Genomic DNA, 27,815 nt, shown 5'->3' with positions numbered 1-27,815 from the left:
TAAAAATATTTTTTTTTTTTAAAAAAGAGTGTATTGATGTCATGGTCAAAATACATCATTTAAAATACTGATTCCATCAGTGGATTTGATGAAGGGAATGAAGAGAAGGTGCGGGGATGGGAATAGGAAAGACAGTAGAATGAATCAGACATAACTTTCCTGTGTTCATATATGAATACACTACCAGTGAAAATCTAAATCAAGGACAACCACAAGAATGGGATCCTAATTAGAATAAGTTATATTCCATTTATGCATATGTCAAAATATACTCTACTATTACATATATATAAACAGAACAAATAAAAATATATATAAGAATGAAAAAAACAGGAAAAAAAAATACTGATTCCACAAATATTTATTCAGCATCTGCTCGATGTCAGGCACTATTCTAGGCTCTGGCAATAGAATAGCACAATGAAGAAACAACAAGTTATGAACTGGGAATGGACACCCCACTGGGCAGTGTGTTAGGATTTTAGGATTAAATATATTAAGTTAAAGGTATGACTCAAAGAGTCCCTATTGAGCGGGTAATTTTATTGCAGATCTTTAACTTCTACTTCAATTCTGACAATAATAAAGAACCAAACGGAACCCTGCCTGACTTATCAGTGATATGATCCTAACTCCCAGTGGGAAGTCATCTCTCCCTTCTCTGAACTCCCCTATACTTCTTTTGATCCTTTGAAAAGCATTAGATCATTCTGTTATGTGTTATAATTTTTCCATGCATGTCTAGTCTTTGTAGACTCCTTCAAAGCAGGCTTGTTTTACTTATCTCTACTGAGCCCTCCCCTGACATTGCACTCAGTTCCCTCCCTTCTCCCCAGTTCACCACACACCTGGAACTCCTTCTGTGCAGAACTCTTGCCTTGTCCAGGACAATGGCCCATACCAGTTACCCCAGTGACTCAGAAGTCTAAGGCAGGAGGATCGCAAGTTCAAGGCCAGCCTGGGTAACTTAGCAAGAAGCTGTTTCAAAATGAAAAGTAAAAAAAGGCTGAAGATATAGCTCTCAGTGGTGAAGCATCCCTGGGTTCAATCCAGAGATAACTCTTTACTAGTCCCATTATTTGCCAGGCCTAAGCCTTGACACACACATTTTCTTTTGATAGATCTTCTTTCCCCTTTTGCTTGAAGAACCATGACTCTTCTTGGAAGAATCAGCTCAGAAGTCATCTTCTCAGTTAAGCCCTCCATGACTTCTCTGGGCAATGAGTGGGCAATGTCCTGTTGCCCTTGCAAAGCTTTAAGCATATCTCTGTGGTTCACTTAGCATTGTGATATTTTCCAGTTTGTTTAAGGTCTATAAGCTCTAGAGCTGAGTTCTCTTTATATCCTTGAGTCTCATGCCTTTGCCTGAAAGAAGACATCAGTAAAAGTATGTTGAGTCACTGACTTGCCTTCTGAGGTGCCAGGGAGACAGAAACATGACCTTAAGGCTCTTCTGCCTCTGAAATAAACAAACAACCACAAAAATAAATAAAAATGCATTCATCATTGCTAGAATTTTCCCCCAGTGCTTACTTCTTGGTAATATGACCTTGGCCAAATCATATCACCTTTCTAAGTCTGGCTTTATTCATTTATAAGAAGCAACTTATACTCACTTCAGAATGGTACATTAAGTGTTTTCTTCAGTGATAATTTCAGTCTAATGGTATTGGTTTCCTAGAGAGCTCTGATGAAGATTGGGAAACTTAGGATAAGAAAAACACTCAAATGGAGAGAGTATAGTGACAATTTAGCCATTTCTATCCATTTAGCCTAGAAGTGGAGAGTGAGTCCATCTGCCTCATGTTTGCTGACATTAAACTAGATAGGTCTTTGAGTTCCTTTTAGATTGAACATTTCACATGTCACAATCCATGAAAGAGTATATGTAAAGTAGGTGCAATTTCATTCTAGGGGCATATGTCAAGTGTCTGCTGCATGCTCTGTATTGAATAGTACAAGGTAAAAGAGGAATAAATAACGCATGATCCTTACTGGTAAGGGACCTAGGGGTGATTAGTAGAGGTAGGTGATAAGTATTATATGTTTGGCAGATAATGGAAACTGAGGTTCCACCAATGAGTGGGGGGGCTGGATCTAAGTACTTTACCCTTTCCCACTATACCTGACTACCCTTCATTTAAAAAGGGAAGGGAAAGGAGATACTGAACTGAAACCCAGGGTGTTTCCCACACTGGGTGTAATCATAGCAGAGGCTCAGGATAATCAGTGTGCAGTGTTAAAAACCCAAGGGTTAGGGTTTAAATAAGAACAGGAAAGTTCAGAAAATAAAAGTTTTACCTTATTATACGTGGGCTGGTCTTAACTTCAGCACAGGAAAACAATATAGGGCCATGTTTGCAGGAAGCATGTTTCCTTACATCATACATGTCTCAATTCTAAGATTCTGTTCACTTTTTAACAATGATGGAATTGAAGAGAAGCAATGATATTTCTAGAAGAAACAGTGCAGGATAATAGTTTAATATTTTTTTCAGTGCTGAAATCAAACCCAGAGCCTGGCACATACTAGGCAAGCACTCTATCACTGGACAAGCACTCTAAACCCCATCCAGGATAATAAAGCAAATCATACTGACATCACATTAGGCCCTGAGTTTTCATCATTGAGTTGTTGACAGAATACCATCTAAGGTATGGCTCGGTGTACTTGTTCAGACAAGAACTTTAATTTCCATTTGATTTTTAAATGCCATGATTTTCCAAGTAGTAAGTTCTTCTAAGTAGTGAGATTTTTCAAGTAGGGACAGATGGCTGCTTTCTGGGGCTACCATGTAGATGCAAAGAGGTAAAATTGTATTTCTGGACTCCACATGTTCAGATTATTAATAGTGACCAGGCCTTGAGAAAACTGATTATGTTATTAGACTCTCACAAGATAGGCAGACAAGAAGAAAAGAAATTATCAGCTGAACATGGCAGCACAGGCCTGTAATTTTAACTATTTGGGAGGCTGAAGCAGGAAGACAGATGTTTGAGGCCAGCCTGGACAATTTAGCAAGAATGTGTCTTCCCCAAAAAAGGGGAAACTGGGGATTCAGGTCACTGGTGGAGTGCCACTAGGTTTAATTTCCAGGGAAAGAAAGCAAGAAAGCAAGAAGAAAGGAAGGAAGGAAGGAAGGAAGGAAGGAAGGAAGGAAGGAAGGAAGGAAGGAAGGAAGGAAGGGAGGGAGGGAGGGAGGGAGTAAGGAAGGAAGAGAGGGAGGGAGGAAAGAAAAGGAAAGGAAATTCATAATTTAGAATGAATTTATGCACTACATGCTATTACACACACCACACACAATAACATCATATGTCCCAAGGGGGTTAATTAGTAAGGGCATTCCCTTCATGACACTGAAATACTTGGAGAATCAACTTATATTTAAAATCTTGTCTCAAAATAAAATAAAAAAGGACTGGACAGAATGGCAATTTTCAAGAATATAAGCAATAATAAATATTGGTGAGGTTGTGGGGAAAAAGGTACACTCATACATTGCTGGTGGGACTGCAGATTAATGAAACCACTTTGGAAAGCAGTATAGTGATTCCTCAGAAAACTTGGAATGAAACCACCATTTGACCCAGCTATCCCACTCCTCGATTTATACCCCAAAGACTTAAAATCAGCATACTACAATGACATAGCCACGTCAATATTTATAGCAGCTCAATTTACAATAGTTAAACTATGGAACCAACCTAGATGCCCTTCAACAGATGAATGGATAAATAAAATGTGGTACATACACACAATGGAATATTACTTAGCCGTAAAGAAGAATGAAATTATGGCATTTACAGGTAAATGGATGGAACTGGAGAGTATTGTGCTATGTGAAATAAGCCAATCCCAAAAAACCAAAAGCCAGATATTTTCTCTGATAAGCAGATGCTGATCCATAGTGGAGGGTGGGTAGGGAAGAATGAAGGAAATTTGGATTGTACAGAGGGGAGTGAGGGGAGGGGAGGGGAGGGGAGAGGAGGATGGGGAGGGGAAGGACGGTAGATTGTGAGACAGACATTATTACCCTATATACATGTATGAAAAGATTTTTAAAAGATATTTATCACTGTCAAAAAAGTTAATGAAAATAAATAAATAAATAAGTAAAAGTTAAAAAAATAAAGAGAACTGGAATGTATGTAGGTCAGTGGTAGAGTACTTGCATAGTATATGTGAGGTTCTGGGTTTAATCCCAAGTACTGAAAAAGAAAAAAGAGAGAAAAGAAAGGAAGAAATAAGAAGAATGAAAAAAGGAACCGTTTGGGAACTTTTACCAAATTCTCCTATTTCAAAAGAAAGTTAGTTAGGGAGATGGCTATGAATAAAACCAATTTTCACACAGTATAGTTAGTTCTCCATTAGAGGTATTTGCAAAGATTTTCTGTAAAGGGCTGAACAGCAAGTGTTTTTTAGGCCCTGAGGGCTATAGAGTCTGCTGCAATTACTCAACTCCATTGTTTTTGTGTGAAAGTATAAACAAGATGTAAATGTGTGTGCACAGGACTGCATTCAATACAACTTCTACTGCTTTGGAAATTTTAACTTAATATCATTACCATCCCAAAATATTATTCCTCTTTTTTTTTCTTATTCCTCTTTTGATTCTTTTCAACCATTTAAAAATATAAAAACTATTCTTAACTCTCATACACCTAAAAAAAACAGGTAGTAGGTCAGAATTGGCCCATAGGCAGTGGTTTGCTGACCCTGGTATAAGGAAGAACAAAAGTTCCAGATGATTTTTTGCCATTCATGAAGGTGTGATCTATTTATTGGTCAGATTCTCTTGCCAAGAATAAAAAGGGTAAATAAAAGAATAAAAGAAAAAAGGGTACATGCTTTTCAGTGTCACTTTGAAAAAGTAGGAACACAGAGGACAGTACTGATCACAAAGAAAACTAAAAGAGAAAAAGAAGAGGTCTGAAGGCAGGTCATCCCTATTCTGCTTCCATTTCCAGTTAAACCCCAAATGCTTCTATAATTTCAAGCCAACATTAATTTATTCACTTTTCCCATTTAGAGACTCTCAATTTTGTGAAGTTTAAAACGTAGGCTTCTCTGGTTCTTTCCAAAGTTTCCACACAGCCATGTTTAGAAGGAGTCAATGGCTGCATGGGATTCAGTCCCTCTATGGTTCAGGTGGTTTTATGGCAGCATTAGGGTGCCTTGTATGTGGCCTTGGGAGTGACTGACAACCTTCTCCTAATAGATGTGAGTGCATAGGCAGTGTCTCATTAATCTTTGTTTGCTCTTCAAAATTGAGTTTGACATTTCAGTTATGAGACTTTGTCATGGGAAGTTTCCCTAATCAAAAAGTATATATGCTTTCCCCTTATAGGATAATTGTCTGGGCCTCCATTTCCTCACTTATAAAGTGACATATTACCTACATCACAGGCTTATGTAAGATCACATATGGACTAGCACTCTGTAAGCTATAAGACATACAGAAATGATCCTAAAACTTCCACTACTCCCTTGTATCTCTATCATCCCACAGGAAGCAAGACCATTTTATTTCTCTGACACTCATTTTCCTTATCTCAAAGGCCAGTAAGGTGAATTCAGTGACCTCTAATTTCCCTTCCAGTTCTAGCACTCTGACCCTGAGCCGTGTTAGGAAAGAGAGTTTTCACTAAGTGGGGAACAGTTTTGTATTATGGTTGAAAGTGAAGGGCAGGAATAAAGATGTCAGAAATGGGAAAGAAAGGAAGGAAGGAAGGAAGAGAGAGAGAGAGAGAGGAAAAAAGAAAGAGAAAGAAAGAAAGGAAGGAAGGAAGGAAGGAAGGAAGGAAGGAAGGAAGGAAGGAAGGAAGGAAGGAAGGAAGGAAGGAAAAAAAAGAAGGAAGGAAGGAAGGAAGGAAGGAAGGAAGGAAGGAAGGAAGGAAGGAAGGAAGGAAGGAAGGAAGGAAAAGAAAAGAGAAGAGAAACCTGGAAGGGAACTTAGGCTCTGGACAGGGAGAAACATCAAGTGCCTTCCTCATTAGGCTTCCTGGATGACATGTCTGCTTCTTTAAGAACCAAGAAGATCATATTCCTTGGCACAACCTACATTTGCTTTACATGTAGAAAGCCAAGTTTGAGAATCTCATCAACTTTCTATACTTATCAGAATCAATCGATGCTTAGAAATGTTTGTTACAGTATTAAGCAATTTTTAACAAGGACCTGAGTGCTCAGATGTTTCAATGTGGAACACACATTGCCGTGTGGTGCCTTTTTACCTCTGCTGGGCGTGTTGGCCACAAAAGAGCAGGCTAAGTGTGTCCCACAACACCACTGTCCTGTATAGATTTCCTTTCTCTCATTTGCCAATGTCATAAAGTGGGAATAACTATTGGTCATTATGTAAAATGCTGTCTTCCCCTCAGAGGAAAGGGATCTTTGTTGTTGTTTTTTTTTATTATTGTAAACAAATGGGGTACAACTTGTTTCTCTGTACACGAAGTAGATGCATACCATTTGTGTAATTACACATTTCCATAGGGTAATGGTGTTTGATACATTCTGTTATTTTTTCCTGCCCCCACAACTGTCCCACCCCTTTTCCCTCTATGCAGTCCCTCCTTCCTTCATTCTTGACCCCCTCCCACTCCCCATTATGTATCATCATCCACTTATCAGCGAGATCATTCATCCTTTGGTTTTTTTTAGACTGGCTTATCTCACTTGGCATGAAATGCTCCAACTTCATCCTTTGCCTGCAAATGCCATAATTTTATTCTTCTTTATGACTGAGTAATATTCCATTGTATATATATACCACAGTTTCTTTATCCACTCATCAATTGAAGGGCATCTAGGTTGGTTCCACAATCTGGCTATGGTGAATTGAGCAGCTATGAACATTGATGTGGCTGTATCTCTGAAGTATGCTGATTTTCAGTCCTTTGGGTATAGGCCAAGGAGTGGGATAGCTGGGTCAAATGGTGGTTCCATTCCAAGCTTTCTAAGGAATCTCCACACTGCTTTCCAGAGTGGTTGCACTAATTTACAGCCCCACCAGCAATGTATGAGTGTACCTTTTTCCCCACATCCTCACCAAAACCTATTGTTGCTTGTGTTCTTGATAATCGCCATTGTAATTGGGGTGAAATGGAATCTTAGGATAGTTTTGATTTGCATTTCTCTTATTACTAGAGATGTTAAACATTTTTTCATATATCTGTTGATTGCTTGTACATCTTCTTCTGTGAAGTGTCTGTTCATTTCCATAACCCATTTGTTGATTGGGTTATTTGTATTCTTGGTGTAAAGTTTTTTGAGCTCTTTATAGATTCTGGAAATTAGTGCTCTATCTGAAGTATGAGTGGCAAAGATTTTCTCTCACTCTGTAGGCTCTCCCTTCACATTACTGAGAGTTTCCTTTGCTGAGAGAAAGCTTTTTAGTTTGAATCTATCCCAGTTATTGATTCCTGCTTTTATTTCTTGTGCTATGGGAGTCATGTTAAGGAAGTCTGATCCTAAGCCGACATGTTGAAGATTTGGAACTACTTTTTCTTCTATGAGATGCAGGATCTCTGGTCTGATTTCAAGGTCCTTGATCCGTTTTGAGTTTGCGCAGGGTGAGAGATAGGGGTTTCGTTTCATTCTACTGCATATGGATTTCCAGTTTTCCCAGCACCATTTGTTGAAGAGGCTATCTTTTCTCCATTGCATAGTTTTGGCACCTTTGTCCAGTATGAGAAAATTGTATTTATTTGGGTTTGTGTCCATGCCCTCTATTCTGTACCACTGATCTACCTGTCTATTTTGGTGCCAATACCATGCCACTTTTGTTACTATTGCTTTGTGGTATAGTTGAAGTTCTGATATTGCCATACCCCCTGCTTCACTCTTCCTGCTAAGGATTGCTTTAGCTATTCTGGGTTTCTTATTCTTCCAATGAATTTCATAATTGCTTGCTCTATTTCTGTGAGGTACGTCATTGGGATTTTAATTGGAATTGCATTGAATCTGTATAACACTTTTGGTAGTATGGCCATTTTGACAATATTAATTCTGCCTCTCCAAGAACATGGAAGATCTTTCCATCTTCTAAGGTTTTCTTTAATTTCCTTCTTTAGTGTTCTGTAGTTTTTCATTGTAGAGGTCTTTCACCTCTCTTGTTAGATTGATTCCCAAGCATTTTATCTTTTTCAAGGCTATTGTGAATAGGGTAGTTTTCCTAACTTCTGAGTATTCAGCACTTATGAATAAAAATGCATTAGATTTACCAGCATTGATTTTATATTCTGCTACTTTACTGAATTCATTTATGAGTTCTAGACGTTTTCTGGTGGAATTTCCCAGCTCCTCTAAACACAGAATCATATCATCAGCAAATAGTGATAGTTTGAGTTCTTCTTTTCCTATTCGTGTCCCTTTAATTTCTTTTGTCTGTCTAATTGCTCTGGCTAGAGTTTCAAGGACAATGTTGAATAGAAGTGGTGAAAGAGGGCATCCCTGCCTTGTTGCAGTTTTTAGGGGGAATGCTTTCAGTTTTTACCATTTAGAATGATATTGGCCATGGGCTTAGCATAGATGGCCTTTACAATGTTAAGGGATGTTCCCAGTACCCCAATTTTTTCTAGTGTTTTGAGCATGAAGGGAGGCTGTATTTTATTGAATGCTTTTTCTGCATCTATTGAAATAATAATGTGATTCTTGACTTTTAGTCTGTTGATATGGTGAATGACATTTATTGATTTCCGGATGTTGAACCAACCTTGCATCCCTGAGATAAAACCCACTTCATCATGGTGCACTATCTTTTTAATATATTTTTGTATGTGATTTGCTAAAATTTTGTTGAGAATTTTTGCATCAATGTTCATTAAGGATATTGGTCTGAAATTTTCTTTCCTTGATGTGTCTCTCTGGTTTAGGTATCAGGGTGATACTGGCTTCACAGAATGAGTTTGGGAGGGTTCCCTCCTCTTCTATTTCATGGAATATTTGAGAGGAGTATTGGAATGAGCTCTTCTTTAAAGGTTTCATAGAACTCAGCTGAGAACCCATCTGTCCCTGGACTTTTCTTTGTTGGTAAGCTTTTGATGACTTCTTCTATTTTATTTCTTGAAATTGATCTATTTAAATTGTGTATGTCCTCCTGGTTCAGTTTTAGTAGTTCATATGTCTGTAGAAACCTGTTGATGTCTTTGAGGTTTTCTATTTTGTTGGAGTATAGATTTTCAAAATAGCTTCTAATTATGTTTTGTATTTCAGTCGTGTCTGTCGTGATATTTCCTTGTTCATTCCGAATTTTAGTAATTTGAGTTTTCTCTCACCTTCTCTTTGTTAGTGTGGCCAAGGGTTTATCAATTTTATTTTTTCAAAGAACCAACTTTTTATTTTGTCAATTTTTTTGACTGTTTCTTTGTTTCAGTTTCATTGATTTCAGTTCTAATTTTAACTATTTCTTGTCTTCTACTTTTGGTGTTACTCTGTTCTTTTTCTAGGGCTTTGAGCTGTAGTGTTAGGTCATTTGTTTGTTGATTTTTTTTCTTCTTTTATTGAATGCACTCCATGAAATAAATTTTCCTCTAAGTACTGCTTTCATAGTGTCCCAGAGATTTTGATATGGTATATTTTTTTTTCCCATTTACCTCTAAGAATTTTTTTTATTTCCCCCCTGATGTCTTCTTTTATCCATTCATCATTCAATAGCGTATTATTTAATCTCCAGGTGTTGGAGTAGTTTCTGGTTTTTATTCTGTCATTTATTTCTAATTTCAATCCATTATGATCTGATCAAATACAAAGTAGTATCTCTATCTTCTTGTATTTGCTAACAGTAGCTTTGTGGCATAATATATGGTCTATTTTAGAGAAGGATCCATGTGCTGCTGAGAAGAAAGTGTATTCGTTCTTTGTTGGATGGTATATTCTACATACGTCCGTTAAGTCCAAATTGTTGATTGTGTTATTGAGATCTATGGTTTTTTTGTTCAATTTTTGTTTGGAAGATCTGTCCAGTGGTTAGAGAAGTGGTGAGAGAAGTCTTATTGTGTTGTGGTCTATTTGATTCCTGGAATTGAAGTGAGAAGGATTTGTTTGACGTACATGGATGAGCCACTGTTTGGGGCATAGATGTTTATGATTGTTATGTCTTGCTGATTTATGCTTCCCTTAAGCAGTCGAAATGTCCTTCTTTATCCCCTCTGACTGACTTGAAGTCACATTATCTGATACGAGGATGGATACTCCGGCTTTTTTGCTAAGTCCATGTGCATGGTATGTTTTTCCCCATCCTTTCACCTTTAGTCTGTGGGTATCTCTTTCTATGAGTTGAGTCTCTTGCAGGCAGCATATTGTTGGATCTTTCTTTTTAATCCAATCTGCCAGTCTATGTCTTTTGATTGAGGAGTTCACGGCATTAACATTCAGGGTTATTATTGAGATGTCATTTGTATTACTGGTCATTTGACTTATTATTATTATTATTTTTTTTTTTTTTGACATGACTGGTTTCTCCTTTATTTGGTTATTCCTTTAGGGTAGTTCCTCCCTTTGCTGATTTGCTTCTTTGTTTTTCATCTCTTCCTCATGGACTAATTTGCTGAGAATGTTCTGTAGTGCCAGCTTTCTTTTTGTAAATTCTTTTAGCTTTTGTTTATCATGGAAGGATTTTATTTCGTCGTCAAATCTGAAAGTAAGTTTTGCTGGGTATAAGATTGGTTGGCATCCGTTTTCTTTCAGAGCTTGAAAAATGTTGTTCTAGGCCCTTGTAGCTTTTAGGGTCTGGGTTGAAAAATCTGCTGATATCCGTATTGGTTTCCCCCTGAATGTAATTTGGTTCTTTTCTCTCGCAGCCTTTAAAATTCTGTCTTTATTTTGTATGTTAGGTGTTTTCATTATAATGTGCCTTGGTGTGGGTCTGTTGTAATTTTATATATTTGGAGTCCTATAAAGCCTCTTGTACTTGATTTTCCATTTGGGATCTTTGTTTTTTAAGAAGCTCTTGTGGGATGGGAATGGGAACAAGGATCTGTTGACAAACAAGGGACAGGTGAGGCAAGTGGAAAGGAGATTGTTTCTCTCCCTGACATTCCTGGACTGAGAGATTTAAGGAGAACCAATGGTTGTCCCAACCCAGGACTCACCCATGGCTCTAAGGTTTTCCTAGAAAGGAGAATGGATCTTGGTAGGGCTGTCTTATGTCCAAGAGGTGGTTTAGGCTTCTAACAATAGACAAATTGGAAGTTCTGTGATTTATCTTTTAACCTAAATATTATAAGCCTATGGAGATAAACCAATTTATAAAAGAACACACAGTGGATCACAGATTCTCATAATTACAGGGGCCTAAGGAACACTTTTGAGATCGCTGGATATTCAGTACATATTATGCTAAACTGAGAATGTCCCAAGTAAATATCTTGTGCTAGCCTTAATGATCTCTGAAACAACCAACTTAGAGTCCATTGGATATACTCCAAGCATTCCCATTCCCATTCATTTATTCCGATTGTCCCCTCTACTTCAAAGACCCTACCCCACCAAACATTTTTCCTACTGTTAAGCACTGCTAGTCCAAATCCTGCCTCATTCAAGCTCATTTTAAGTACTGGCTTCTTTATAAAGACTTTTTTCATTTGTTTGGCTCTTATAATTACTTTTTTTAGTTTATGTTTTGTCTCATCAAAGACAGTATACAATTTTTGATGCTGAAAACTAATCTTTATATTTATAATATCCAGAGTGATGCCTGCCTGGTTCAAGTCCTTCCACAAAATAGGCATTCAAGAAAAAAAAAAGTCTGTTCACAATTTGTTTAACCCACACTTCCTAGCACCAGATGAGTTCCCTTCCAATAATTCCATTATAAAGAGAATGTTCATACAATTTAGAAGTCTGAACCACAAAGAAATTGTTAACAAGAATTTCAATTCAAAACAAACTTTTAGATTTCCTGAGTGTAACACATTCCAAGTAAGTTTTGCACCTCCTGCAAGTTTTTCCAAGAAGATGAATAATTTGAATACAAGTTCAGAATAATAAGCCTGGCACAGCAAGGTCTTCAATCATCAAGAAAGATTCAATTATATTCAGAGTGCATGCTTTCCAAAGGGGGAACATGGACTAATATTTTGGAAAGGTTTTCAACTAGAAGGAGTGAACTAAAATGTTTTCTTGAATAAAAGAGTACTCTTACAGAAAATGAAGGCACCACACACCTCATTGCATCCTGGTTCATAAATACTTCGCTGTAATTTTTTACCTCCCAGAATAATTGAAAGGAGGGAAATGTGAAATGGAAAATGGAAGGTTTGTATCTACTTATGTCCATGAAGCTTTATACATGCAATCTCATTTGACCTCAACAGAATCCTATTGTGTATTATATTCATCTGTCTTACAGATGATAAAATGAGGCCAAGAGTTAAGTAACTGCTTCAAGATCATAAAACTGAAAGTAGACCTAGATCCAAACCCAGTACTTTATGGTTTCAAAGCTTATCCTTTTTTCATTGCGCCATGCTGCTTCTTGCTGTTTTCACAGAAATCCAAATAGTTGAGAAAATCTGGTTGGAATTTTAAAAATACATTTAAAAATGCACATGCAGTGTGGTGTAATGAAATAAAACATGGAACGAGGTGAAAGAAGATGTGGTTCCCACTCTGCCATGATACACCCAGCTATATGACCACAGCTGAGACACACAAATGAGATGCTTCTTAAAGATCACCTATCCCTAACCAATCTCCTTCCCTCAAGAAGAACTTGGGACCCAAATGAAATTACCTGCCTATAGTCACACAGGATCAGAATTCAGGTTTTGCAAACCCATCTAGGGCTTCTCTACTTGGTTATGTCTGTCTTCCCTGGACCTCATCCTCTTCATTTATAAAGCAGATCTACAAGACAACTGTCTATTTAGACTAGAGTATGCAAATATAGAGAATTTCATTATTTCTTAGTGCATAACTATGAACTTTGAGAGGTCTCAGGGATACTTTGAAAGACCACATGGCCTTTGAATATGTGTGTGTGTGTGTGTGTGTGTGTGTGTATGTGTATGAATGTGTGTGTAGGGATGGGGTGGGAGCATTCTATAGGGAAATCTATCCCTAAGGCTGCCTTAGATCCCATATTTGAGGTTGTGCTCAGTAAGGCCATAGTGGGGCAGCCCTAACACTAGATGAGTTCCCTTTTAATAATTCCATCACAGTCCCTCATATATATATTTTTTTTTTACTTGTGGGCCTCTGAGTTTTTGTTCCTTATAACTAAAACAAAAGCAAATAAACAAAAATAACTAGGAAATTGATAAAAGTAATTTTATCTAAATTAACTTTCTAGAGTAGAAAATGATGCCGTGGCATAGTGTATATGGTAGAAATACCTATATGCTAGTATCCTGAACAAAGTTACATACTTACCCTCTCAAAAGAACATGTACTTCCTAGGGCTCTCTACAGACTTCAATTTTACTCTTCCACCAAAATAACTATTATGAATGCGAAAAAGGCACAAGCCTCCCTAGATTTAAGGTTGTGCTCAGTGAGGCTGTGGTGGGCAGCCCTCTTTTCCCTTTCACTGTATTTGGCACTTATCTTATTTCCTGTAGGTATCTTGGCTTGGATCATCAGGGCAGCATTTTGTTTAGCCACAGATGGGCTTCTTTGGAAAAATCCCCACCTAGAGAAGAAAAGACTTGCTTAGGTCACCTTAGAAGTTAGTGTATTTTGCCACAATGAAGGGTAGTTAAAAGGGTGTGAGAAATATTTCCAAAAGTGCTTTTCTTGGAAACACAGTCCTGAGAGATGCTATGTGACAGAAGGTTCCAAGGTCAAATATGCTTGGGAAATGTTGCCTTCTGTATCTGCTTCTCAGAGTCCCAATGCACATAAGCATGCTGAAAGTCTCCTCTGCTGGCTCCTCATCTGCACCAGATTTCAAAATCTGAAGTGCCTCAGTGCTTAAATTTGGGCCTTAGTGCCTTTCTACACGCTCCCTAGGTAATCTCCAGTTCTATGACTTGAAATGCCGTCTGTGTGTTATTGCCTTTCCCACTTTATATCTCAACCTTTCTCCTAAGTTCCAGATTTTCTCTCTCTGTCTCTCCCTCAAGCCCACATATGCCATGGTAACATCTTATTCCTTACTGTAATCCCAAAGATCAAGCCTCATCACGGATATTTCCCCCTCAGTTACTCAGCTCCGGTCACTCATGTTCCTTTCTCTGGCTCCAACACACCATGCAGTTTCTTGCTAGGTCTTTGGAGTCACTGTTCCTTCTGTTTACTAGGTTTCCCACTTCCAGTTACTCCTTTTATTGCCTCTAAAGGTCTTCACAGTCCATACCACTATTTGAAATGATCTTGCTTGTCTGTTCAGTTTTTGGGGTTTTTTTTTTTCTTTGTTTTTGTTTTTTTGTGAACCCCACCTAGAAAGTTAATTTAATAAGGTCAGGGAAAGGATCTTATCTATTCTGTTCACTCTTTACAGGAATTTCCTCAGTTTTAGAGCAGTGCCTGACACATTATAAGTGCTCAATAAATATTTTGTTGAATTCATGAAAAGCCTTTAGAAATTATACAGTGTAGAAAACTCTGAAATTTAGTTTAACCAAAGATTCCTCAAATTTATTTGACCACAGAACCCTACATGCCATTTGTGTGTGTGTGTGTGTGTGTGTGTGTGTGTGTGTGTGATGCTGGGACCAAACCCAGGGCTTTGAGCATGGTAGGCAAGTGCTCTACCACTAAGTCCCATCAACAATCCTACTATTAGTATTTTAAAGGGCTGATATTTAAAACCTAGTAGTTCTTAAACATCAAAACTTCAAAATCTCTTGTAAGACAACATTTAGGTAGTTCTTTGTAAGTCCTCAATATTTTTATTAGGAGAGTGTTCATTGCAAAAGTAAGTTCTTTGATGTTTTTTCCTTTAAAGTCTGGGTTCAAAATTTGCAACAGTCACTCAAAATCATAGGGCTCAGAGATGTGTGAAGTGTTGGTGGAAGGGAAGGAGGAGTCCAGACAGGATATAGCAAAATTAGGGGATGTGGTTGACTAAGGGTAAATGAGTTTTGTGCCCAGTAAAGTTTTCCTGCTTCAAATGGAATTTTTAGAAACAGAAACCTGCAGTTGGAAAGTTGGCTATTTTTATACTATGTATGTTTTCCTTAACTATTCTGTTTTCCCTCATATTTAGTAAAGCTGTTCTTGAAAATGCCAGCCTGTCTCAGTTATGCCAAGTTTGCCAACAGAAAACATTTTTGTCCACACTAAAAATTTTAAGGAAAACTACACAGCTTTGGAGTAGGGGTAAACAGGTGATGTAGTGACATAGAGAATCTGGGAAAGTGCCCAAATGAAAGTCAAATCATAGAGTCAGAGGGAATGGATTAGCCTTTTCTAACTCAGAGACAGTAAAGACTGATTTGGTTCAGTTCTGATCTGTTAAAGCTTTGAAGGATTTCATGTTGAGTCTTAATTAGTCAAAGCTGATTTTTTACAAAGAGACACATACAAATTATTAAGCTATTAAAAAACAGTTGGTAAAGGAATTGTCTAGTTGCATGAAAAGCCCTAAATGAAATTAGATAATGAGAATTTGAGAAAGTACTCAATGATTTAAAATGTATGAAAAGGATGTGTGAGAAGTTTTACATATGTGCAGTGTGCTCTGAGTTTGGATCTTAGTGTTTCTCAATCCATGATTTCACTAAGGTTGGCAGCTGAAATTGACTTTTGGTCAAGTTCTTGCCTTATTCTCAGGAAGATTATTGGGTAAGGTATTTTAGTCATAAAGTTAACAGAAACTCAGATTGCATAACCCAGATGTAGGGGTTTCAGATTAGGGAGATTGAATACTGTGTTTAATAAAATAAAGGGTTGGCTTTAAGTCTGATAGTTTCTGATCCTAAAAGGATAGTTAGGACACTTTTGGTCATTCTTCACTAGGTGGGAAACCTGGTCTTAGGGAACCAGGGTTCTCCAAAGAGAATGAGAGTGAGAGAGGGAGAGGGAGAAGGAGAGATTGATTTTAAGAATTGGATCATATGATTATAAAGACTGGCAAGTCCAAAATCTGCTGGGGATAAAACTCAGCTCTGATATATATATAACAATTTGAGTCCTAAAGCTAGAAGTTGCTGTAGAACCAGAAAGAACTGATATTCCAAATTAAAGGTTGTCAGTCAGAATAATTTTCTTACTCAAGGAAGGGTCAACTTTTTGTTTTATTCAGGCCTGTAGTTGATTGGATAAATCCTAACCACATAATAGAAGATTATTTGCTGTACTCTATTGATTTAAATGTTAATCTCATCCAAAAACATCCTCACAGATACATCCATAATGTTGGACCAAATATCTGGGCACCTAATGGCCCAGTCAAGTTAACACATAAAATTAACCATCACAGATAAAAAAGTGATATGCATTACTAGATTTCTAGCCACGGAGATGAACTGGCCCCCAAAACATGGTAGCAAGTTGGATATAAGAAGAAGAGAGTCAGGCCCTATACTAGGTTTGGCCACTGGATTACATGATAGTGACACTTAAAATTTCATTTAAGTTCTGCTCTTCTCTATTTTGTTTCCCATTTGTTATCTTCAAACCTTACTGTTATGAGTTGAATTGTATCTCCCTAAAAAAACACATATTAGAATCTCAACTAATACTTCAGAATGTGACCTTATTTAGAGATAGGTTCTTCACAGATTTCAGTTAAAATGAGGTCATTAGAATAGGCTCTGTTCTAATATGACTAGTGTCCTTATGAAAGGGACAACTTAGAGACAGAAACATGAATAGAGGGAAGATGGTATTAAGAGACACAGAAGAATACAGATATCTATATGTTGAGGCAAAAGGCCTGGAACAGAGCCTTCTCTCAGCCCTCAGAAGAAACAACCCTGCTGACACCTTGATTTCCGGACTTACAGCCTCCAGCAATGTGAAACAATATGTTTTTGTTGTTTATGCCACTCAGAGTGGTACTCTGTTGTAACAGCCCTAGGAAACTAATACACTTAGTGAAGTCTATTGTACATGATAGCCTGTGTTGACTACACTTGGAAGAATGAAGGAAGGAGTAAGGAGCACCGAGGGAATGAAACGTAGAGAAGAGAGAGCAGCAGCACAGAGCAGAGCTCATGAAATGGCAGAGGTTAATTCACCATAAGGAGTGGGGCTAGGGAAGAATAGAGTTTACTTTATATTAGGTAGAGGGGAGTGAAGGAAGTTGGAAGGGCCATGGAGGTAGGAAGGATAGTAAAGTGAAACAGATATTATTACCTCACGTACATATATGACTGCATGACTGATGTGATCTTATAATATGTACAATCAGAAAAATGAGAAATTATACTTCATTTATGTATGATCTATCAAAATGTATAAATGCATTCTACTGTCATATACAACTAATTAGAATACATAAAAAATTAATGAAAGAAATGACAGAGGTAATTGGGGAAGAAGTCTGGGGTGCTAAGTGGTGGTCTAAAAGAGTCTCAAATGCAATATTGAGGGTGATACCACTTTGTATACCAAAAATTGCTATAACTAAGTGTAGTTGTCACTGTGACTATTGATAATATCATACCAAAAAATAAAATAAAATAAAAAATGTACTGGCTACTGACTAGAAAAAAAAAACTACTGATACTTCATAGTGATCATGCCTGTGTTTGATCAGCTGAGAAGCATTAATAGGGTTTATATTAACTTGAAAATGTTAAAAATTAAAAGATTTATATAACATTGACAATGCTGAAAAGTAAAGGGTATATATTAACTTATACAATGTTAAAGATTAAAGGGACAATCTTTGACTTCATCTGCATCAATAATTGAGGCACAAATATCTTGATAAGCAGCAGCAACAATAGCATCTTCCCTGGCAAATATATCGTTCTGTTTGAAAGCCATCATACGAGCATGTTAGCACATTGTTTCCTGAACCCCCTCCTCTGAAATGTTGCTATAGATATAAATAACTAGTACCAAATGGTCATAAGAATGGAAAGAGAAAAGGAGGGAAGGAGGGTGGTAGGACCTTATCTTACCCCAGGATCCAAGTTCCAATCCATTTTGAAATAATCATAATATCTAGCTTTAGATGATACTATTTCTAAAATAGCCAAGTATTTTCTAAACATTGTGATTAAATTATTGGGATGTTATTTAATAGTAATCTGAAAATTTTAATGCTTCTTTAGTGTCCTTATTTCATGGTTCACTTCTAAAATCTTTGCAGTAGCATCCCATTTCATAAAATGTAATGAAGATTCCTTGGAGGTATAGAAACTAGGTAGAAGGAAGAGAAATATGATGAGGGGCTGGGGATATAGCTCAGTTGGTAGAGTGCCTGCCTCACATGCACAAGGCCCTGGGTTCAATCCCCAGCACTGCAAAAAAAAAAAAAAAAAAAAAAAAAAAAAAAAGAAAGAAATATGATGATAGTATCTTGACATCTTTAATACCAAATAATACTAAGAAAATATTAACAGCTATTCTGTTAGTCTAAGGATTCCATTTTAAAGGCTTGCTTTTATTCATTTTCCTTGCCTAGTGCCTTATTAATTATCATGATGTAGGGCTATGTACATAACTTGAATTCTATTAAATACCAGATGATTTCCCATATATTCTAAGTTTGGAATCTAACTCTTTTAATACACAGAAATTACCCTCCTATAAAAGACTGATATTGTAACAATGTCCAGGCATCCAAAATGAATGCCATTGTCCCTCTTCCTTATGGATGCCTTTAGTCCCAGATACAGATAAGAAAGAAAATGATAATACATAACTGGCTATAGTTTTTCTGGGGCAAAGGGCAGGGGATTATATTGAGTATCCTCCTACATTAGGGATATGTTAATATGCACACAAGAAAAGTACTTGGTATTGTTTCCAAGGAAATGTTTTGGGTTTTTTTTTTTTTTTTTTTGCAGTGCTGGGGATTGAACCCAAGGCCTTGTGTTTGCAAGGCAAGCACTCTACCAACTGAGCTATCTCTCCAGCCCCCAAGGAAATGTTTGATAGGTTTTTTTCCTAGCTTGAAATGGTCTATATGGAAATATTGTATATGTCTCCAAATAGTCTGTAAAACAGACTGATATCAACTGTACTTTGTGAAATCATTTCTGTAAAAAAGATCCTAAAGCAAATGAACAGTTGGAGCAAAGATTTTGGGAATGTTACAACCAACTCTGATGCAATGCCTCTTGCAGAGGACTTCAGGGTTTGTAGTTCCACTACATGACATGACAGTCTTGGGTAGACTTAATACAAGTGGACATAATTATGCAACCCTGTTCCACATCATTAGTGAGAGTAAATGCCTCTGCCAAGTTTCTGCCAACACTGTTTCTAGCCAGACATCCATTAATAAACATTGTAGTTTTAAAATACTAGTTGGTTTCTGTGACTGGGTTGTCTGCATAGTGGAAACTAGGTCCAGATTTTTAAAAGTATCATCATGGGCAAGCAAAGAAATGCTGTTGTCCAAGGAAGGTAGTTTTTAATTTGGGATACCCAAAGTGGAATTTTGGTAAAATTCTTTTTAATTTCTTACTTAGAAAATTTTAAATGTCTTTAATTGAAAATATAAGTTTTTCTTGTTCTGCAATAATGCCAAGTAGGTAATTGGCTCCCTACTTCCAATTCTGCCTTGTTCAGAATTGCCATTTTACTTTCTTCATAGAGACCAGAACAAATTAAAATACTCTCTCATCTAGGCCCAGTGTCGCATGCCTTAACCCCAGTCACTCAGGAGACTTAGGCAGGCAGATTGCAAGTTCAAAGCCAGCCTCAGCAACTTAGTGCGGCCCTAAGCAACTTGGTGAGATCCTGTCTTAAAAAATATAAAAAATAAGAAGGGCTTGGGATATGGCTTAGTAGTTAAGTGCCCCTGGGTTCAATCCCCAGTACCAAAACAAAACAAAACAACAACAACCAAAAAAAAAAAAAACCCTCTCTCTTTTCTTCATCCTGAATATTTGATCTTTCCAAGTGGGTATTTCTAACAAATTGAAAAGATTTGACTGCAATGCAAATTGAAAATAATTAAAACGTTTGAAAATGATAATCCCCTCCCCAATATTATGTATAACTAACCAGAAGAATGAGAAATTATACTCCATTATATATTACGTATCAAAGTGCATTCTACTGTCATGTATAACTAATTAAAACAAATAAATATTTTTTAAATGCAATAATAAAAGCATTTTTTAAAATGACAATCCTTTTAGTCAGTAGATACTTAACTTTTTTGTATATGTGTGCTACTGGGGATCAAACCTCATAGTCTCTAGCATGCGAGGCAATTGCTCTACCAATGAGCTGCAACCCCAGCCCCATAGTTTCACAATTTAAGAAACATGTCACCCTGTGTTCTCCCTTCTGATCCTTTATATCCCCATGAGGTGGAAAGAGAAATCAATACGGAAAACTGAAACTCAGAGAGATTAAGAACTTGGTCAAGGCCACTAGGAAATTAGGCTACTTTCACGATCAACTTGTAGGGCTGTGATAGTATTTTCTTAGTATTTCTTGTTGGAGGAGAAATTGCCAATTTCCAAACTCTGCAACCTGTACACAAGCCCCATGGTTTCACCTGGCTCTGAGCTCTCCAGGCTGACCAGAAAACTCTTAAGTGATAAATAGATCTATAACTTGCCTACAACAGAAAGCATTTACTCTAAACAGATTAACTTTCTACATGCAAGTAGTAAGAAATCACAGAGTTTTATCAGAATGTCAATGTGATAAGATGTTTTTGAGACTATTTCATATTTCATGTATTTGACATGGTTACAAACCTCATTGCCCTCCCAAGTGAGAAATGACAAATAAATGAAGATGGTAAATTGCAGAGATCAGTTTAGAAGCAATGACACTCTTGGTAGACCTTTATAAATAATAATACACTGAACTTGCTGTATCTCGGTCCCTGGAAGAGCCCTGGGAACATTCACAAGTTCCTTTCTTTAACATTTATCACAACAGCCATGCTGAGAATTGCCTAGACAGGAATAACCATCCCTATTTTACCTAAAGAAAAGCTGAGAATTCAGAGATTGACCAATTCAAGGTCACATAGTGAGTCATTAAGAGACACTAACACAAGAGGTCACTTTTCCACGACTTGATTACTACTGGAGTTCCTTGCTTGAGGTAATCAAAGGAAAATATATGAAAGAATTAGGACATTTATGACGTACTTATCAAATATGCAGGTGGTTAAGGCGGAAGTGCTGGTCTTAACTCTATCCCGAGCTAGTTATGAGATTTAGACCAGTTACTTAACCTCCCCCTGGGTCTCAATGTCCTTTATGCAAAAATGAGGCTGTCAATCTAAATCAGGTTTATCAAACTTTCTCTTTCTTATTTAAGGAAATTGTAATGTTTTACACATTTTTTCAAAGAATATCTTAACATTATAAATTTAATTGACAAAAGCTGAGCTGCATACAATTCTAATCTCCTGCTAAGCTCTCTCCACTTTCTATTGGGCTCATTGGACACAGTCTAAAAACCCAAGTATTAAGAAATCTGAAAGCTTCTTCCTGTTCTTAAATTCAATAATTTTATGATTGGAAGCAACTAACGTTCTAGTCTTCCACCTGTTCATGTTCCCTACAGTATCCCATAGTATAAAAGAGCCCTAGACTTGAAGTCAGAAGAGCTGGGGGTGGATGCCTACTCCACCAACCAATTGTTTATGTCACCCTGAGTTGCTTCACCTCTCTAAGACTCTATTTTCTTATATACCAAATGATGGTAGTAACCCTTCTTAGGAAAGAGTGCCTTGTAAACTGTAAAAGATTAAATAAGTGTACGATGCCTTTAGCATTATCTCCTGTGCACATCACCATCTCTGTGGGGAGATGACTTTATCAGAATGACTCAGAATAACAATATGGTTGAGCTGCTCTCTGGCAAACTTGCCAAGGAGTAGAGATGATAGCTATCACATTAGGGCTTCATCTTGCCCATGAACTGAAAGCCAAGTCAGTACAGAGGATGCAGGCTGTTAACACAGCAAACAATTGAGCCAAGGAGACACCTTCCTTAAGTTTAAAAGGAAGAATTGTCCCTATATTGTGACCTTGATAATAATGACCCACTACATTTCTCCCTTTGCACAAAGCCAAGACCCAATAATAATTACTGCTGTATATTGAGTATTTACTAAATGCTAGACACTGTTTTTACACGGATTATCTCATTTAAACAAGGATCATCCTGCAATGATGTTTTCCCTATTTTATAGCAAGAAATGACCTATAAAATAGATTATCGGTCCTACTTTGTACCTTAGAAATTCTATGTACTAATTTGTTGAGGTGCATACAATTGGTAAATGAAAGAACCTGATTCTGAATTCAAAACTCTGAACTAATTAGCTCTGTAATCTCTAGTTGAAATAAATTATTTTCCTCACACAGTATGAGAACAAAAAAAATTCTTCCTCAGTTCAAAAATTCTTCATTAATCTTCATATAACTCAGAGGTAGAAAATACCTATTAATCACTGATGCCCTTGCCTCCACAACCTACCTTCCACACACTTGTCTTCCATAGCATAGTTTCTACTTAGGGAGTCTCAGAAAATGAAGCCAAATCTCTTCCCTTGGGGAGTGAGTCTTGTAACCAATTCATCTCCATCAGTAAGATTTTCCTCTTATGCTTATCTTCTTTTTCAGTTTTGCATTTCATCCAATTCTTTCTCTCTGTGGGTCACATGCCTCAGCTCTTCAGATCACATTGCCTAAGCCTGCCCAGACTCTCAGCAGTGATTTTGATGAGCTGCCTCTTCCTCTCACACCATGACCAAAGTAACTTTTTTGCTAGCATTTGGAAGATGCTTTCCACAGAGGACAGAGGTAGAGGTGAGCTGTGGAGGGATGCTTGAGAAGTGAGGAGGAAGATGTATGAGCATGATGCTTGAACCCTGCTTAGTCAGCAAACCTGGTAATCAATTTGGCTTGGACATTTCTCTTAGGTGGCCCCCTCCACTGGCAGCAGAAACATTTGCTGTTTAGCTAGGCATGATTTTATGAGGATGCTGTGTCAAGCCTAAAGTTGGTGCCAGGAATCACAGAAATAAATGGAGTGCACCATTGTAAGGGAAGACATCATGATACAGGAGAAAGCATGTCAGCTTTGGGATTTGAAAAATCTAGTTTAAATCATTGCTCTAGTTTTTACATAGCTATATGGCAAGCCATTTAGCCTCCCAGTATTCAGCTTACTCATTTTTAAAATGAGTAAATAATACCTACCATAGGTATTTCTATAAGGATTACTGACAATGGTGTGGCACATAGTAGGCAATCAATGAGATATTATTTCTCAAAGCTCTAATACTAAACCAGTTGCCTTAATCACTTTTTCACAATCATGTATCCTATCTGGAATCTGTGGAAACTGTCCGACCTCTTATTTTCCCATTCTTACTATGCTGCAAATCAACCTACTGAGTCTCATAATTTTAGCTTCACATGCAGCATCCATTGAATTTCCTATTACCCAGAAAGCAGAACTCAGGTATTAGCTTTCATATTTACATCAACATTAATTTTGCATTTCTAGTTTTACTTTCTGTGAACTTCACCACCAATATTCTGAAACAGATGTAAATACTAACCTATTTGCCATTTTTTATAGGCTTTATATGAATGCTTACAGTTTTTCAACTGTATTATGTATGGTACTGGCGATAGTCAATATATAAATAAAACCCAACTTAAGCAAAATATTTAATTAAAACACTCTCTTTAAGTGAATGCATATGACCATTCTCAGTCAAGGATACTGCTTGTTTCTTAGATGACTGAAAACTACTCGTTTAACAAATACTTATTGAGAGTCTTCAATGTACAAAAGACCTTGTAGGTACTAGGATACACTGGTTATCAAGGCAGACATGGGATCATTAAAACAAATCTCCTCTTTCATGATTTTTACACTGCAGTGAGAAACATAACAAACAAGTAAACGTATAAAAAAGATAATCTGAATTAGGCATAGTGATGCATGCTTATAACACTAGCTACTTGGGAGACCGAAGCAAAAGTATTGAAAAGTTTGAGGTCAGCCTAGACAACTTAGTGAGACCCTATCTCAAAACAAAATTTGGAAAAAGAAGAAGGAAATAATTTAAGATGATGACTTCAATAAAGAAAACAAAGTGACAGAGTGACTAGAAAGGGTATGTTACTTATTTTAGTTAATAGTAACTAGAGTGTTATTTTTATATTTATTTTTGCCTTAATGTAAAAATCAAATAGATGTATATAATTTTTTTTTTTTTTTGGGGTGCTGGGGATCGAACCCAGGGCCTTGTGCTTACAAGGCAAGCACTCTACTGACTGAGCTACCTCCCCAGCCCCCTAATTTTTAAAACCATATCTATTTTTAAAATGCTATCAAATAAGAAGAGGAGAGGAGGGCTCCTTTAAGAAGATGATTACTGAGCTGTGACCTGAATTAGGAGGATACAGATATGAGATGGCCTGGGGAAAACCATATCAAATGGAGGGAACTGCAATCCACAAGCCTTGAGTGCAAATGAGCTTGAAATAAGAGGAAAGTACAATGTGGTCCAGGTGAATTAACAAAAAGGGTGGAGAGAGAGGAGGTATGTAGAGATAGTAAGAGACAGATCATATAGGATCTTTCTAGGTCTGGCAAAATTGTTGGTTATGCTTAAGTTATAGTGAGAGACCATAGATGGGTTGCATTAAGCAAGGAAGAGATATAAACTGATTTATGTTTTTCTAAAAATGACTCTATTTGCTGGATAGGAAATGGAGCATGGAGGGGCAACAGTGAAAACAGAAGCCTCTTGCAGAAGCCTAAGTGAATGATAGTGGTGGCTTGAAGTAATATGAAAACAGCGGAGATGATGTGATACAAGATTTATTTTGGAGGAGCAGCTTCCAGGACTTGTTGATGAACTGGATTTGGGGAGAAAGGTAAAGAGGAATCTAGAATGAGTCCTAGTTTTTTACTTGAACTCCTGTGGATATGGTGGTACTATTTATGAAGATAGAAAAGACTAGATTAGAATGTTTGGGGCTGGATTTTGATTTGGACATGTTAAGTACGGTAGACCTAGTGGACAGTCATGTGGGATATCTCAAAGGCCAACTTGCTTGGCTATTATAGGATACTTACATTTTTCTCTCTCATACTCTACATCTAACTTTTTGGGAGGTTAAGAATCTAAAAGAAAAAGGAGCAAACAAGCATGCCAGTCCAGATGCCTTTGTGACTTATTTCCAGCTTTTCCTGGGAGCTAATTCTTGAACCTATAGAATCTTGATGGGCATTCCTTGGACATCTATATTGTCCAATGGCTAATAAGGGAAGTAGTTTCTCAGAACAGAGTTATATATTTGGCCAAAACACATTTCCAACTACATTTTCTACTTGGCAAGTAGACAGAATACAGCATGGTATAAATAACTAAAACAATCTAGTTGGAAAATGTTTAGACTAGACCCTTCTACTTCAGATTCTGGTTCATAGATTTACAGCCTATAGATAAAGAGTACCTTAAAGAATAATTGGTTTAGTCCTTGATCTCAAAGACACAAGACATAAAAGTAGCAAGGCAACAAAGGCTTAGAAGAATCACACTGCTTTTTCATTTAATAGGACTTTTGGCCTTGGAGAACTAGCCTTTTCCTCAACATTCTTTAAGCATTAGGGTTTCTCAAAAATCTCGTTTAAGCTAAAAATTAAGTGTAAATGAAATCAATTCAATAGACAAGACTCATTAAAACAATTTACAATATAACTAGATAATTATATTTATGTTAATGTGACCAGTATATTTATAAAACAAAACACCAAATGGAGATGGGTGCAATAGCACACACCTGTAATCCCAGCTACTCAGGAGGCTGAGGCAGAAGAATCACAAGTTCTAGACTAGGCAATTTAGTGAAATCTTGTCTCAAAATAAAATGACAAGGGCTGGGGTTGTAACTCTGGTTGAGTGCTTGCTCTGCATGTGTGTGACCCTAGGTTTAATCCCAGTACTACTAAATAAATAAATACATACATACATACATACATACATACATAAATAATCAAAGAACAAAAACACCAAAGAGCAGAACTTAGAAGAAAGTCTATTCGTATAGGAAATATTAAATATTTATTTTAAAATTATTATTTTAAAAACTTTAAATTCATAGAGTATCAATTATGAGGACTTTGTTAGAGAATATTTTGTCTGTTAAGACCAAAAAGCCTATAGAAAAAAATTAAAATCTTGTCTGAAGTAAAAGTAACTTAACTTGTTTGGTTGTGGAAATTTTCTTTTATAGAAAGATTTATAGAAGCCAGGTGCCATGGTGCACAACTGTAATCCCAGCGATTCAGGAGGCTGACACAAGAGGATTGCAATTTCAAGGCCAGCCTCAGCAATTTAGCGAAGTCCTAAGCAATTTAGCGAGACCCTATCTAAAAAAAAAAAAAGACTTATAGAAATCTATAATTACATGATTTTGAAATTAAGAATTGCAAGCAAAACATTATTTTCTGTAAATATGAATATACAAAATGCTGAGTTTAAATTCTATATTATGGTTAGTTTCAAGAAGGGGGTGACAGTGGAGGTGGGCAGAAGGGAGAATAGATAAAAGTAAATAAAAAGACAAAGTGGGAGGAGAAAAGAACAATTGATAAAGAAGGAGAGAAAAGGGAGATAAAAGAGAATTTCAGTAAGTGCATTCCAGCTTTTCAAAAGATTATTAAATAGACATAGTAAATTAAAAACTTAAATCTAAGCTGGCACACACCTGTAATCCCAGTGACTCAGGAGACTGAGGCTTCCCAGTAACTTAGGAAGGCTCTCAGCAACTCAGTGAGACCCTGTCTCAAAATAAAACATAAAAGAGGGCTGGAGATGTGGCCGACCTGATAAGAGAGTCCAAGACTTGGGAACTAAGGAACTATATTTTTAACAAACATTCCTTATGATTTGTATCATCACAGAAGTTGTGGAAATACTGATATACACTACCAGTGTTTGTTATAAATAAAATTCAAAATAAAATGACATTCTTTAATAACTTAATTTTAATGTGTACAATTTTATTATGCTCCCAGTTAAATTATCTAGTTAAATACTTTAATTGAAATTTATACCAAGTATTTAAAATTTTAGTGCATCTGTGTTTTTTCTGTAGGCTCTTCAAGACATTCAAACTTCATTCTCAGCGAATAAAAATGAACTTCTTTTGGCTTTAACTAATTTAGTACCAGAAGAATAAGAACCAAGATTATTGTAAAGCACTTTGGTAATATACTTTCTACATAAATGTTTATTATAATAATTATTAACTCTAATAATTATAATAATAATGGTCTCCACCTACAAGACTTGACTTGTGAGTTAACCAGCTAACTGCATTTTCATACACTGTTAGCCAGTCTCTCTAACCTTTATGGAGACAATGCTTAAAATATTATGTATAAATACAGTACAAAAGTCCCTTTTTGATTGAATCCAAATTGCTTTATATTCTTTCTTTTTTTAAAATGGACCTCTAGCTAAATGCACATTTTAGGTTACATTTTGCAATGTGTTTATATACGTTTGCAATTTAAGTGTTTGACATTCAGATATACATTTTATGCTTCATTTGAAGATGATACTGTGAATGGTGATTATTCTCTTTGTGTGCTGTATGTAGCAGGGATGCAGAGGAGTGATAAAATGTAGAGGAAAGAAAAGGAATGGTGTTGGAAAGATCAGTGTTAACACCCACAGCTCTCTTTTAAAAGAATGACTATTCAACAAGTAACATTTACTGAGCTCCTACTGGGAGCCAGC

General features: G+C 36.7%; 1 protein-coding gene across 8 annotated transcripts in view; it reads right to left on the bottom strand.

The window, feature by feature from the left end:
* Nucleotides 1-343: 343 nt before the first annotated feature.
* The window catches only part of LOC306640897 (uncharacterized protein), a 79,103-nt gene continuing 51,631 nt past the window's right edge, over nucleotides 344-27,815 (bottom strand). For 3 of the 8 annotated variants that reach the window (XM_079105632.1, XM_079105633.1, XM_079105631.1), the window contains 2 exons: nucleotides 13,555-13,634; nucleotides 344-1,365 (listed from right to left, as the gene is read on the bottom strand). In XM_079105632.1, coding sequence (XP_078961758.1) covers nucleotides 1,322-1,365; nucleotides 13,555-13,634 — 124 coding nt within the window. In that variant the 3' untranslated portion in view covers nucleotides 344-1,321. Of the gene's footprint in view, nucleotides 1,460-2,301; nucleotides 2,456-13,545; nucleotides 13,635-27,815 lie in introns of all 8 variants that reach the window. The other 5 variants (XR_013757936.1, XR_013757937.1, XR_013757938.1 and 2 more) reach the window with 5 other exon arrangements.

This window comes from Sciurus vulgaris, assembly GCF_902686455.1.
Source record: "Sciurus vulgaris genome assembly, chromosome: 11".
Classification (NCBI taxonomy): domain Eukaryota; kingdom Metazoa; phylum Chordata; class Mammalia; order Rodentia; family Sciuridae; genus Sciurus; species Sciurus vulgaris.
Note: the sequence above shows the minus strand (reverse complement) of the source record. Positions and strands in the feature narration are given on the sequence as shown.